General features: G+C 47.9%; 1 protein-coding gene across 2 annotated transcripts in view; it reads left to right on the top strand.

Annotated features, from left to right (window-relative positions):
- The window catches only part of PARD3B (par-3 family cell polarity regulator beta), a 431,776-nt gene extending 425,541 nt beyond the window's left edge, over positions 1 to 6,235 (top strand). For both annotated transcript variants that reach the window (XM_074829348.1, XM_074829347.1), the window contains exon 23: positions 1,515 to 6,235. In XM_074829348.1, coding sequence (XP_074685449.1) covers positions 1,515 to 1,869 — 355 coding nt within the window. In that variant the 3' untranslated portion in view covers positions 1,870 to 6,235. The remainder of the gene's footprint in view (positions 1 to 1,514) is intronic.
- Positions 6,236 to 14,735: the final 8,500 nt, after the last annotated feature.

Here is a 14,735-nt window from a genome sequence, read left to right on the forward strand (position 1 = left end):
CAGGTTGCGGGGGGGGGGGGCAGGGAAAGCCAGGAGTGCCTGTCTTTTATAATGTTCTGTTTTCAAAGCAAAAAGTCTCTAGGGAGCATAGGGTCCTAAAAGTCCAGGGCCTGGAATTCTTCCTTTTGCTCTTTCCATTTTAAACAGGAAACATTTGCACTAAGTTATTCCAGGGGGAGAATTGTAGGTTCATTTCAAGGCAGATAATGTTTGTTCATTGCCTATGTCCATGATTTACCCCATGGGCTTAAACGAGTGCAGCAGAAAACCACATGTTTTGTTTTACTTCATGCAAAACAAGTTCCAGTGGAGTCTGGGAGCCCAGATTAAGAAGGGGGGAGCGTGCTTGTAAAATCTTTGTGTGAACAAAAAGAGGCATTAACAAATTGTGAACACCTGATCTGCTGTACCAGAATGACTTTTTAAAATAAATCTATGCAAAGAATATTTAAATAGTTGATGAGTTCAGGCCCAAAGCCACAGAGCAGGTGTAATTGATTTATACTTTCAGCCCCTGTTTTGGGTCAAAACCCTGCCGTCTTCCTTCAGCTCTCACTCGGAGAGAAGCTTCCTCTGCAGTCAATGAGAGGTTTTGCCCAAAGTGCAAAGACATTTGCAATCAGACTGGCAAAAACTCCTAATTGAGTTGAACTTTTGGGGATGCTCTGGTGACATGTCTGTGAGAACAATTATTTTTGCCATTTCAAAAGTATCACAAGTTAAGCTGTACTAGGAAAAAATATCAATGCTTCATTAGTGCAAATCATGGAATTAAGATGCAAAAAGCTACATAGAGGGCTCCATGGCACATCCTCAGGGATGACGTGTTCACATGTTGCTTTTCACGTGAAGTAGAGCTTGTCAGATCCATACTGATGCAGACAAGTTACAGTGCTGTTGTAATATCAGGCCTTCTAGATCACAGGAGATTTTTTGAAACCCCACTGGCAGCTCGCCCATTAAACACAGGTACTGTAGCCTGACATCTCTAGTGTTTCTTCCAGGAGTTCCAGTTTTTCCAACTATGGTGTTTGGAAAGTTTTACAGTCTGACATGTTAGGAGAAAAAATAGTGGGAAATGGCTTGGAAAGCGTGAATATTTGTGCATGTAAAGCTTATGGGATTTGCAGACTTGCAGACCCAACTCATCTGTTTATCCTCAGGCTAGATAAGATTCAGTCAAACATGCATTGTTTAAAGGAGCTTTGTTTCCATTATAGCAAATGGATCACAGGAGGCTGACTTTTGGAGCTGAAGGGCTCCAGTGCTCCCCCATTGTAAAAGGGCTGTGATGTGCGCTGGACCTTTCCTCCAGCGTCCTGGGTGTTACAGACTTCTGTAGCGAGCAGGTGGGAGGCTTGTTATCCTTCAAAAGTTCTTTTGATTCATCTGGACCTGTCATGCTTGAGGTGGCATTTCCTTTCCCAAAGTAAACATAGATTGTGAGTACAATAATGTGTTGCTGGGCTAGTAGACTGCCTTTTTATGTGCTTTATTGTGTTTTTCCTTCTCAGGCGCGGACCTGCAGAGCCACTGGAATATTTAACAGGGCCACGAGTAATATACAAGGAGAGAGATCTTCCCTACTACCAAGGGGGACAGCCTGTTGTCCACCCCTCTAAGGGGAACTACATCCGTGCACCGGACACAAGAGTGGCAGAATTGAGGTACCCCCAGTACTACGCAGCCCAGCCTGTCACAAACCAGCATAAAGGACCCCTCCGGCAGGACGTGCCTCCTTCCCCTCCTCAGTCCCACCGAGCACCAGCTTATAATGAAATTGTCCGACACCGTGGGACCAGTCCAGACCAGTACCAGTACAGGCAACAGGATCCCAGGCAGAAGAACCCCATGACTGCAGCTGTATAGCCATGCACTGGACTTGCAGGCACAGCCCAGGAAGAATCCCGTCGGACATCATCCTCGTAGAGTTGTTCCCAAGCGTAGCTGCCTGTAAGAGTGGCACATGAGACCTGGAGTCGTTCTTACTGAGCTGGGCTCAGCGTAGGTGCTTCCTAACAGGCAAAGCCACGTGAGGTACGATGTGTTTTGAGTATGTGAGGTACCAGACAGTTGAGTATTTTTTAATTCTTTTTAAAAGTAGAAAGTGGCTGCTGGAACACTTAATACACCTCAGGGCTATTTACCGAATCCAGTTACACCTATACAGTACGTCTGTATAAGGGCAGTGGTGTCACCAGAGTTTACTTCAGAGTGCTGTAATAGAGCCTTTAAGTGAGAACACAGCATGCAGTATGGACTTCGTGCAGAGGTGGGGATCTTGTGTAATCCAGCGTGTGATCGTGAGTTGACAAGGGACTGCCACAGAGGTAGCAGCCGCGTTCCAGTCATGTTCAGACCAGCAGCTCTGTGCTTTAAGGATGCTGCAGTTCCAGATTTGTAATCTGGCCTCTGTCTTCCTCTTTGTGTTTGGTGGTGGCAGCAATCTTGTAGCCTTCATTTTTTGAAGTTTGTGTAGCAAGATTCTCCACTTATTGCACCTGCTGCATTTGGAGTAAAGCGAAAAGCTTTATCTGCCATGCAGCCAGCCACCTGAGAAGTGTGTGTCTGTAGATGTGCGTGTGTGTGCTTGTGAGCATTTCATAGTTATATAGTGTGCACTCTTTAAGTGTAAATCCCGGAGATCAGATCCTCAGCTGCTGTCAGAAGGTGTTGCTCCTGAGGTTTCAGTGGAGCTGGCCTATAAGAAGTGACTGAGGAGGTGACCGCGGGCATGGACTCCGTAATTCATATTAAGTTACTGTATCAAGTGCCGCCTTGGCTCTGGCAGGGCAGCCCCTTCCCAGCCCGCTCTGGCCAGGGTTGCAGCGAAGTGCCTGCCAGCAGCGTGCCTGGCCCTCAGAAGCCAGCCACTGTGTGAAGGCACCCGCCAGCACAGAGCCCACTGCCAGGCTGTGCCAAGTGCCAAACTACTCAAGTTCTTGCAGCCAGGGGCCATCAGGCCAGCGGGAAAAGGGGCTTTTCACAGCAAGTGGAGAGAGAAGACAAGGAAAGCAACAGGGAGGGCTTCAAGACCCTGGGGCCTAGGAGGAAGAGGAAAGAATAGCTGTTTGTAGCAAGTTATTTGCAGCAGTGCATAGGAAGAGAAAAGGTGTGGGTGAGGAGAGAGGCCAGCAGCACAGCAGAGCCGTGGGGGGACAGGGCAGTGGGGTACGTGTCTGGCTCTTTGCCCCACACAGCCTGAGCTTGCTCTGCAGCTGGCCAGCCTGGGAGGTCAGGAATGCATGTCCCCAGTCACGGGGACCTGTGCTACCCAGCCCAACAGGGCTGTGGGTGCTCAGAGATTTGTCTCAAGGATTTTGTCACAGGGAAACCATATAGTCTTGCCACCTAGAAATACATTTTGTGAAGTTTCAAAGTGTCCTTAATTCCTCAACTTCAGCCTTTTGGGAGTGCTCTTAAACCGTTTGGGCTCCTCTCCTCATCAGGGAGAGACTGTGACCTGGCCTAGGATTAAGCACAAGGATTTCTTTGATGTCTTTTTGACACCTTTGGTATGCAACAGATTAAATCACATGGGTCACTTCCCAGGTATTAAATATCACCAGGAAGGTTTGTCCTGCTAGGAGCATGTCTCTTTACTAGATATCCCTGGGAAAAAGGCCTTGTTAGAGTAAGAGGTCCGTAAGGCGCAGGGCAGGGTGGGCTTGTGCAATGCTGCTTTCCAGGGGCCACTGCCAGTAGGTAATGGCCTTGATGAGAAGCAGCGTTTAATCCCAGCCAACGTTTCTTCTGTGCTGCTAATGCTGGTGAGAGACTGGCATAACCCTGAGGCACAGGGAGCACTTGCAGCTGCCCGGCTGGCTGGCAGACTCTAGCATTTGCATTCACACCAATCTCTACCTACCAGACAGGCTGGGAAGCAGAGGAGAGGAGACAGCTTTGGGGTGGTGGAGGAACATCTCTGTGATTCAGATACAGGGCTAGACTCCCTGGGGCAGGGGCAGGCACAGCTCTGAATCCAGTCAGGAGGAAGCATTGGTGGGAGGGAGAGGAATGCAACCGATCATGAAGCAACAGTGTTCGGTTCTTGTTCCATTTCTTTCTGCCCTCTTCCCTAGTAATGTAGGAGGGAAAAACCTCTGGAGGGAGGGTTGGATGTAAAGCTGGATGTCTCTTGGTACCCTCCATAAATAAGGCACATTCCCCAAGGAAACTCTGCCTGTCATGTACGTGCTGTACACAGCCTTGTACTTCTCTCAAAGAGTTTTAGATGCTGTAGGATACTCAGCCAGGACTTGGCAGCCACAGGGTAGCTGCTGGTGTTATGAAGGCCCGCTGAAAGTGAAGCGAAAACAAATTAAAATACTTTCCTTTCCCTCCTTGAAATATAACCCCTGATACATTTGATCCAGCTGTAAAGAAACTAATATGTTTGCGACAGTGGCTTTATCAAGCCAGGCCACAATTAAAACCAGCTCTGAATATAAGCTACTGCCTTTATAAATCACTCTCAACTATGGCATCACAGCACAGGGAACAGAACTTATTTACAGTATTTCAAGAGCCAGGGCCAAATAAAATCTGGATGGAAACAGCTCCTGCGTTATTTATAGCCTTTGAAGGACCTGCGCAATTGTCTCCCCGTAACCTGAATCTCTCCTTAAGAGCTCCCCTTGACTGCATCAGCTCCACTTGGTTGAGGCGGACAGATCAAACAAACACCTTCTGAGCTGTTAATCTTACCCAACAGGTTATTAAATTATGCTTCTGCTGTTAGATCAGTACAGAGCTGCTTCTTCAAAAAAAAAAAAAAAAAGTGCTGCAAGTATAATATATGGATGCATCCTACAGATGAGGAGCTAAGGAGGAAGAACAGTCTGACCTAGCTGGGGGAACAAGACCAAAAAGTATTACAGAGCATCTCATCAATCTCTGGTGCCATTGTTCTGGGAGAAAATTGCCATTTGCTGGTTTAATATCTGGTAGAGGTACGGTATGTTCAAAAGTATAATGTGTAACTACAGTATATATAGTCAGCTTCTCTGCAGTGTAAAATGTATGATTTTAGCACCATATTGTGGAAAAATATGTACCGTGCAGAATTCACGAGGTGCTACAACTGACGGTTGAAAATACACACTTGCAAAATCCAAAAGAGCCGTTAAGTAACAAGTTGTTCTTTTCCCCATATGTCCATATGTTTGGGAAAATTATGAGTCTGAAATGCTCTTGACACGTAATTGCCTCACACTCCCTCATCCAAAATGTGCCAGTCCAGCAGTAAAGTTACTGACGTAGCGGGCGTGAAGGGAGAGTTTGGGTTTGCCACAGGAGCAGCGTGCCATAAGTGTGCGTGTGAACAGGAGTCAAGACAAGGGGGAAAGAGGCCCACTCTCACGTGAAGCTGAAAGCTTTGATTTCCTGAGCTGGTGGCGTGCAGCCTGCATTTCTGGCTCTGGCGTGGGGCCAGCCAGGCCCAGCAGTTGAAAGATTAAGAGATAGAAAAAGAGCCTGTGGATTTTCTGAGTGACCACCCACTAGTGAGCCACGATCTTGGCCTGCAAGCAGACATTACCACTGTGATATATTATGATGCAGAAGTCTCTAGGCACCCCTCGAATGCATAAAGAAATATCAATTGCCCTTTGTGGAAAAAAAAAAAGAGGGAACTAAGCATTAAAAAAAAAAAAAGGCTCCTGCCTTGAAAAAGTGCATGCAGCCCTAAATTCCAATTCACTCCAGCTTCCTGATCTAGAAATAGCTTCACATGCTGCCTAATTTTTTTACAGATGAATTGTGCTACCTCCTCCTCCCAGCCATCACGGATGTGTTTATTCAGAGAGTTAGTGCTGTGAGTGAATCCTACCGACTGCTCTGCCAGGGTCGCATCCAGACACTCTGCTCTGAGCAGGGGCTGCTTTGCACTTCTGAAAGGCCCTACACCTGTGCTCTCCGTCACAGTTCTGCAGAGTCTCTAAGCCTTCCGTGCAAAATCGGAAGCACTATTCACTATCTCTGCATAGAAGAGAAGGCTTTATAAGACACTATTCTGTTATTGTGGGGGAGAGGTGTTTGTTTGTGATCCTGACAATACCTGTGTGTTTAAGCAAAACTGATTTTAAAATCATGTGTGATTGTTTTTGGGGAGAAATTCAACAAAAAATTTGAGAGGTTTTTTCTAGTACATCAGAGATTTCGATCTTTTGTTATATATGGCTATATAAATTTTACCTGTTTTATTTTGCATTAAAATAAAGGCTTTAAGACTATATATGATTATGTATTTGTATGTAGAATCTTTCTCTTCTTTGTATCTACAAAGTCATCCTCACCCCTGGATGTGATTTGATATTAGAAGATCATGTGTGATCAGGCCGGATCAGAATTGGTAAGGTGAATTTTTAAAAAAGAAAAATGAACCACAACAGCTATGCGCTGCCCTGTAGAAAAAAACAATCACAGGGCTTAACTTGATTCCCTCTCAAATCCGCACTGTATTCAGTTGTAGAGCCGGAGTCCTGATTTCATAGCCGTGATTGAAAGGAGAAGCAAGAGAGAAGTCCCTTGCCATCTCGGCAAATTTCAGCTTAGGCAACTGCATGTTCGTTGCTGAAGTTCCCCAGAGTTTCATCTCAACATCGAGCTCTTCTCTTGCTGTTGGTAACAATCAAGGTGTTCTACAGCCATGTAGCAGGTACCAGGTCCAACCAGCTGAGGCTGTATTTCAGTGAGATGGCTGCAGCACTATCTTGCCAGAGATTTAGGACTCCTTAAAAGTTTTACACAGGTACGTAAATTCAGGTATGTGGGTCATTTCACTGAAGCTGGTGACACTACTTTTCATACTCCAGATTATGCGCAAGCATAAATCTTTGCAGGATCAGAGCTATGGGTTGCAGAGCACACTGAGATTCAGGCAAGAGTGTTATGTTAGATAAGTAATTTTCAAAATAGCAGATATTTAAGTGAAAAGTCACTAGAACAGGGAGAAGGAGAATGTAGCCTTTCTGAGATGAAAATTTTGTTTTACTACAAAGAAAAAGGAAAGAGTAGAGAACAAAACAGAAGGACAGAAAAGTGCAGAAGGTTTACAACACAAGATACAGCAGAAATTGCAGTAATGGTTCAGTAAAAATAAATCTGTACTGCATTCCAAAACATGTTGAATGCAGATCTTGGTATTTATGGCCAAGACAGTTCATGGGCAACTCTGAGTCAATTTTAGCATGTATTAAATTATCATTCACATAGATGCCAATTTTAGAAGTTATCAGATCATAACTTCCACTTACAGCTAAAATGGACAAATAAAACACTGATACCTTAGTTTCTTCTGCTGAAGTTGTACACAGAGTGGCAAAAGACAAACTAGGAGTGTATTAAAAGCTAGAAATTCAGTGAACACAGTTTCAGAAGGTGCTGCTTCTGCCTTGGCGGTGGTCTCCCATGGTTTCCCCATGGCAGCACTCACCTCCCTGGGACGTGGGCTCAAGTTAAGATCTGTTTTGCAGTCACTGATGTGTCTGCATAAAGTAGTATATGGAGCCATTTGACTGTTAATTAGTTTTAACGAACCAGACTACACCTTCATGAGATGTGTATTCTGCTGTAAGCATCGTGGGATGTAGTGCCTTTCCCCACGAAGGCTCTTGAAGCTGGGTTACTCACCCCAGCAGCAATGCAGTGACCTGCTGCAATGTGGCAGCAGTCAAGCACTACCCAGGGGCAGAGCATAGCAGCCTCCCGGGGGTGAGGACCATGGCAGCTGTGCTACTTGGAGGCTTTCAGGAAGCAAAATGTCATTATCAAGATTGGAGTGGAGCTGGGCTGCTTCTGCAGCCTCCCAGAAGGCATTCAGGGCTTTTAATAAGCCCCAGAGGCCTCTGGCTCAAAGGCTCTGGAGGCCTCCTGAGGAGGTTTCTCAGGCTCACTGCACTTGGTGCACTCGTCCCCGCAGACAAAGTGCGGAGGCGCTGAGGCATGGCTTGGGAAAGTGTGGAAACAAATGAGGCTGAGAAGGGATCCTGCTTCCCAAGCACAGGATCTGCCGCTGGTTTTCCCCGTGGGTTGGAAGGGAGTGCCTGTTACAGGCAACTGGAGAGACAGGATTGCTCTGGGAATTGGGAAGGAGACACAAGGGGGGAGAGTGGGAAATCACAGGGAGAGGCAACTGGAACAAAGGAAAAGGGATAAGAAAATAGGTTGGGAAGGGGAAGGTGGTGGTGGTGTCAGACCTGAACAGGAAATACATGGTGGAGAGAAGAGGGGATTGTCCCTGATGTGTAAAGTTCGCACACCAACAAGGAAGGTGGCACCTTCTGATGCACTGATCGCTGCTCCCCAATTTCCATTTTGCATCCCAGGCTTGTGACACCCCTCCGCTGAGCCCAGAGTCAGGACCTGTTTGCAGCACAAAGCAACCTGTGTGTGAAGGAGGAGGCAGAAGGGCAAGTAGGAACTGTGAGGAAACCCATCAACCAGCATGGGGGAGAGAGAGACACCCCTCACCCATCACTGCCCCCTCCCCTAGATCACATCTTGCCATCCAGATCTCACGGCCTGCTCCTTACATGCCACCCTTCACCTCGCTGGGTGCTACTAACACCACAAAGTCCCCTTCCCTAACTGCCTCTTTCATCCCGGATTCCCCCTGATCTCTGACATCCCCGAAGCCACATTGACCTTCAAACACAACTTTTGCCTTCACTGCTGAGAAGCCTTGAGCCATCTGTGAGTGTAGGTAACCAACACCGAGAGTTTTACTGGCACCTGAAAGCGATACGGAGTCAAAGCATGCAGCCCCCAGGGCCAGCGTTCCCACATAGTGCGGCTGGGGCTGTGCCATCATTACAGACAGGGACAAGTTGCAGTCATTTTTTAATCAGTTGCTTTGTGGGTATAGATTGCAAGAAAGACACAGATTTTATCTCCGCTGTCTTTTTGCTTGTCTTGAACAAGCCTTTGACATGCGCAAAAGCTGTTTTATTGCTGGCCTGGCACAAAAATCCTGAACTGGTTTCAGGGGCCAAAAAGGTGATTATAGTCTTTAAAACAGAATTAATTCTCAAACCGTTCCCAAAATATGCCTGACAAACTAACCCAAGCCAGACGAGTTGGCTGTGCTTATGGCAAAAAAACCTCAGTGCAGAGGAAACAGCCCTGCTTCGCTTTTCCAGAAGAATATCTGCATCTGAAAGAAAATAATTTATTGGGAAATATGTACAGTAGAGTAAAATTGCAAAATAAGACATTCAGTGAAGATTCTATATAAAACCGTGCCCTTTGCCTCCAGCAGGTAATGAATAAAAATGATATAAAGAAGCAATGAACATTCAATGTTTTATATTTAAAATACATTTTGTGAGGAAAACAATGTGGCATAGAAACAGGACTGAAAGGTTCTCCAAGATAATGCCAGAAGCTGCAAGATGTTAGCAGCATTGTCGCATAAGTTTCAAGGTGTAGGTTTTTAATTTTCTCTTATGAATCATAGAAGCAGTCGTGAAAACTGTCATTAAAATTCATTACAAGGAAAGTAAACTTACATTAAAACCTACCCCATTCTTCTCTGAATTCTGGTACTGGTTAGGAAGCAGTGTCTGCTTCTCTGCCAAAACCTTACCTACGCAATGTGATTTAATCTCTAGGCTCTGTTAAATTGGAGTTTTCATACATCACATCCTTCAATCCAGAGTACAAAAAAAAAAAAAGGTAAAATGCTTCAGCCTAGATTTTCAAACCAGCAAGCTACAATTTTAAGAGGCTTCATCTGCCATAATTTTTCTAGGAATGGAAAGAGAATAAAAAATAGAGCAAATATGAAGAAATTATTTTATAAGTAAATAGAAGTAAATAAACCAGCCCCCCCCCCCCCCTTCCTCCTTCCTTCCCTCTTCCCTTCCTCCCAGGTATATATATGCACATACATACATGCATATATACTTAGGTATTGCTGCTTTTGATCTAAAAGCCAGTTTACTTTTCCAACTTCTTTCTAGCCATTCCCTCTCTCCAAAGGAGAGTCAGTAGTTACAGCGATGTATGCACATGAGAAGAGTGGCAAAAACGGTGACCTCCTAATTTGTGAGTGGATGCATGTACCGAACAACCAGGACTGAGCCACACACAGCAAACCGAGGAGGAAGTTTTCAGACAGAGCAGCATTTCCACACACTATGCATCGCTCCAACACCTGCATCTCTGTAAGTGACAATTTGCAGAGGTGGACTGTGTTTGCAGGGAGGTTCCTAGCCTGGCTGTGGAAGGGATTTGCCAGGGTTGCTGCAGTGGGTGAGCACTCCCAGACAGACACAGGGGCCATGGCACAGCAGCAGTGCGCTCACTGGCCCGGCCAGGCTGGGAGGGGCAGGTGCCATGTCTAGGGAGATTGAAACCAGAGCATAAATTAGAGTATTCATGAGGCTGGTCTAAGATTATGTTAAGCAGCCTGACAGCCTGCTGGTTATTTCAGCAAGCAGAGGAAATCATAGGCACTCTTAGCATGTCCAGTTGCCAGCTCTGCATTCAGATTTGGCCAAATCAATCACAACTAATTCAGTTATGGGAGTGTTAGGTGCAAGAAGAGTGTTTCTGAGTCTGTTCACAGAGGCACGTGCACACATCCTCTTTACCATGGAGAATGTCTTTCCTTGCTTCCCTCCTTCCTTGTTCCTCTCTCCATTCTGTTGGAAGTAAGCCCTCCAGGCCAGTCATTTTTCTTTATATAACAAGAGACAGTGAGGCCTCAGTCCAATGTGCATTTAACGCAGTCGTGCTGCCAGTTGCCCCCTCCTGCCCCATGCCTCCCTCCTAGCACTTGGTCCCACCTCATACCTCATGCCCTTTCTCCTTCTCCAACTGTAGAGATTTTCATTGCTGTGAGAGGACAAAGGTAACTGAGCTGCTATTGAAAAAAAAAGACTGACTTGTTTTTCCTTTGCTGGGCTGTTTTTGACATAGATCATTTCCCAACCCACTCCCCTAAATTGCTTTGATGGCACAACAGAGCGGATAGAGTGGTGATGGGAACAAGGCTGGGGGCTGAGGATGGGTCGAAGAGTGGTTAGACTGCTGTTGCTACAAAACAGAAAAGAAAAAGAAAAGCAAGAATGCTAAATCACAGCCAAAACGCAATGTATTTAGGGGCTTGGATTTGAAAAGCCACGCACCATCTTCTGCAATGGTTACATTCCTCTGCACGTTTACTTCTGGCCAAGTTTCCTGAGCGCAAAGGCAGCATTCACCAAGTTTGAATTCCTGAGGCTCTTGCCTGTGGATTTTTTTCTGTGTTTAGCATTAGGAAGAGAGAGGAAATTGTGAGACTTCACTTAGGTTGTGGCTTTTCCTCTTCCTGGGATGACTTATGCATGGAGGCACCAGGGAGCCCTGGGACCCCTCTTCCCCTTGAAGGCTGAGGGTAATGCACACATTGCCTCAGTGGCCTGGGAACACGGGGCATTGGGGGAGACAGTGTAGTCGTGGGCCCAGATGTGCAGGGCACACTGAGGTTCCCACCTACTTGGGCTTCCTCAGCTCAGGATGGCCGCTGCCCAAAGATTCCTGCTTGAGGGGGTGACCAGAGCAGCAGGTCCCAAAGCATGGCCGGGGTGGTCACTGTCACATCAGGGGCTCTATCATGGTGTTTTTTCAGTAGGACTTTTTTGTTCCCCTGGCAGGGGCTGGCTCAGGGATGCCAGGAAATGATTCAAGCCACCCTGCAACATGGTATGTATCAGTCACAGGTTTGGCCAGCAGTAGTGACATTTGGCCGGTGCTCCCTGGGCCCCAGAGGCAAGAGGGGAGCCCATCTGCCAGCTGAGCCTTGAGTCCTCCCTGGCCTGCAGACTCTGGGAGAACAATGGGAGCCCTGGGCCCAGCACGGGCAGTGTTTCAAGGAGTGCGGCTTTTGTTTTGACTGTTTGGTTACATGTCTCCTCTTAGATGTTTATGCTGAACAAGAGACACTTGTTCTCTCACCAGCTTCAGTTAGGTTGAGTCCAGCTGGATTTGTGCTTTAGGTGTAGAGAGCCAACAATACATCCATCAGCTGCCCCATCCAGGAGAGCCTGGGCACAGTGCTGCCCTGGGTACACGTGCTTGTCCCTATGCTCCCAGGAGCAGGAATGAAAACATGCTTTGCAAAGAGCCTTGCCGGAGCTGGGTCTGGGTACTGAACCCACAGGGCAGCTCTCAGGGCCCTCTGCTTTGGGGAATGCTTTGATGCTTCATGTACCCAGGATGTTCACGTTTATTCTCTAGCTGTCAAGTGACCTGCTTGTCTGCTTTAGTTTACTAAGCCTTTTATTTTTAAGAAATCCTTTATTTATTTAAAAAAACACACTTCAAATCAGTTCACTCTGCTCCTTTCACCTCTATCTTGCTCTCGTCCCCATACCTCCTATAGCCAGAGCCTTGGCCCACAAGCCAGAACACCAGTTGGCGTGACAACATAAAATAAGCCCAACAAACACCAAGCACAGTCAGGCACGTTGCGTGGGTCCCCATGCAAGGCAGGCAGGCTCCAGATACAGTGATTCAGCTGCAGGCACCCAAACGTGCAGTCTCCTGACACATCCGACCGTCTGTGTGCAGGGGAGGGCGGTGGGGCTGCAGGGGGCTGTGTGGGGCAGCCCTGGCGCTTCGGGCCAGCACTGACTGATGATTAAGCAGGGCGTGGGCTCAGTTTACTTTTACCACTGCTGTGAGCCTTCTCAAGCTAAAGTGTTTTAAGTTGTCCTTATCCTCAGATTAATAAATGCTGCTCTGTGCAAGTGTAAACACAGGAAAAGAACTGGTCAAAAAAAAAAAAAAAAACAACCTAAAAAATTCAGACTGGTGCTGTGCAGTCACGACATTTCTTTTCCTAACAGGATATGGGATCAGAGGAAAAAAATATGCATTATATAATGTGTGTCAGGGGGCAGGGGGGTTAATAGACCAATTAAGCATGTTGTTGTCTGAGCTGGAAAGCCCATGAAATGAGACAGTTTAGGACCAGGTCCCTGCAGTGGTGTGTCCCCTGAGCCAGGGCCGCATGTGGGTGAAGAGGCAAGGCAGGGCCTGGCTGTGGTGCACAGCTGGTCTCAGTTCATCATCTGTGGGGCTCACCGGTAGCAAAGGGGCGAGCAGCAGCAGAGGTGGCTGGTCAGGTGAGGGTCCTGAACAGAGCCGCTGCCCTATGGGCACGGGTCCAGCCTGCCTCGCTGGCAGCTCCACCACAGCGGGTGAGAAGGCTATGAGTGAGCAGAGCTCCCCACCAGCTTCCCTCAGCCTCAGGGGGAAACCCAGGTGGGACAGACGGACTGGCACATCATGCCCCACAGCCACCATGGCTGGACAAGGAGAGCCTCCAGGCTCCTCAGCCAGCTTCTGCAGAGGTGGGGGAAGCACCATGGTTGTGGCCATCCTCTCCCTCACTCGTATGTCCCAGTGACACAGTATTTTCTCCAAATGCAAGCCTCCTCTCGGGATGTGGCCAGTTTTCTCCCCTGGCAAAGGTTGGTCATGAAGAGAGAAACCCTGGTGTGGGTGCATTTTTGCTCCTGTCTGCTGGGGTCCCCTCAGAGGTCCCTTCCGTGCAGACACAGCACACACAGGACTGGCCCCCTTAGCAGAGTGGCTGGCTGCCCCTGCACAGCCCCCCAGGCCACACCAGAGGAGAGGTGGGATCTAGGCCACAGTGCTGCAGACAAAGCCAGGAAGCTGTTGCTGGTCAGGCATTTCAGGGGAGGGCATGATTTCCACAACAATAAACGCATCTGATTATTTGATTAGAGGGAAGATGAGGTCCCCAGGAGGAGGGCCTCACACACAAAAGAGGAATAACTCATGCCCCCGCTGGCAGTGACAGGGCAGGAAGATGAGGGCAATGTCCTATTGAGGCTTTGATCAGCCGGGGTCAAGCATGCGGGCTGCTAACATGGCTGAAAACCAGCTAGGAGAAGGAGGTTCCCGCTGCAGTGTCATGCCTGGCCCCCTCCCAGCCCTCCATTCCTCTTTTCCACAGCCCTTCACTCCCTGTCTGGGGAGCAAGACGGGAGCCTCCCTGGGCAGGTCCTGACTCCCGGCCTCTCCTGGCTCCAGCAGGGCCACATCCGCTCTGAGCCCGCGGTGCCAGGCATCACAGCACATCCTTCTACTCCTGCCATTTATTCATCTGCCTCTTCTGTGACTAAGCCGGGGAAAGAGGCTCCTTGTGTCCCCTTGTCAACCCTCTTGCCATGGCGCAAGTGGAAAGATGCTGAAGTGCTGGCAGCAGTGGGGAGGCAGGGGAGTGATGGGAGGGCAGAGAGGATCATTTTCCAGTTCCCCCTCTCCTGGGGCATCTGCATAGTCTGGTCATAGTCACAGGCACTTGGGGGCTATCCTGTCCCCTGGAGGGTTAAGCTGTTCCCCTTCACCTCTGCGATGAGAGGCCTTGGGGACTTGGCTGCATTTCAAGGGATGGTTCTCCTCAGTAGTGCCAGCAACTGGTGATCCTGTCATCAACTGGTAGTCCTGAATGGAGGCTGGATAAAGTGTTTAGTGTAGCTGTTTTACAGCTGCTCTGTGCCTTCCTAAGACAGGCCGACACAAAGCCTTGACACCCCAATAGCTTTACCCATGTGAGTCCCTCCTTCGGAAGAGCCCTGGGGTACAAAGGCACCATGTGTGTATAGAAACAGCTTGGAGATCTGAGCTGCACCTTTACTCTCCCTTGGACTGAGCTACAGTATGTGTAAAAGTAACTTGTATTTGGCCCACAGAATCGTAGTACTTGGAAGCGAGAGCAA

Source organism: Strix aluco, chromosome 6 (genome assembly GCF_031877795.1).
Source record: "Strix aluco isolate bStrAlu1 chromosome 6, bStrAlu1.hap1, whole genome shotgun sequence".
Taxonomy (NCBI): Eukaryota; Metazoa; Chordata; class Aves; order Strigiformes; family Strigidae; genus Strix; species Strix aluco.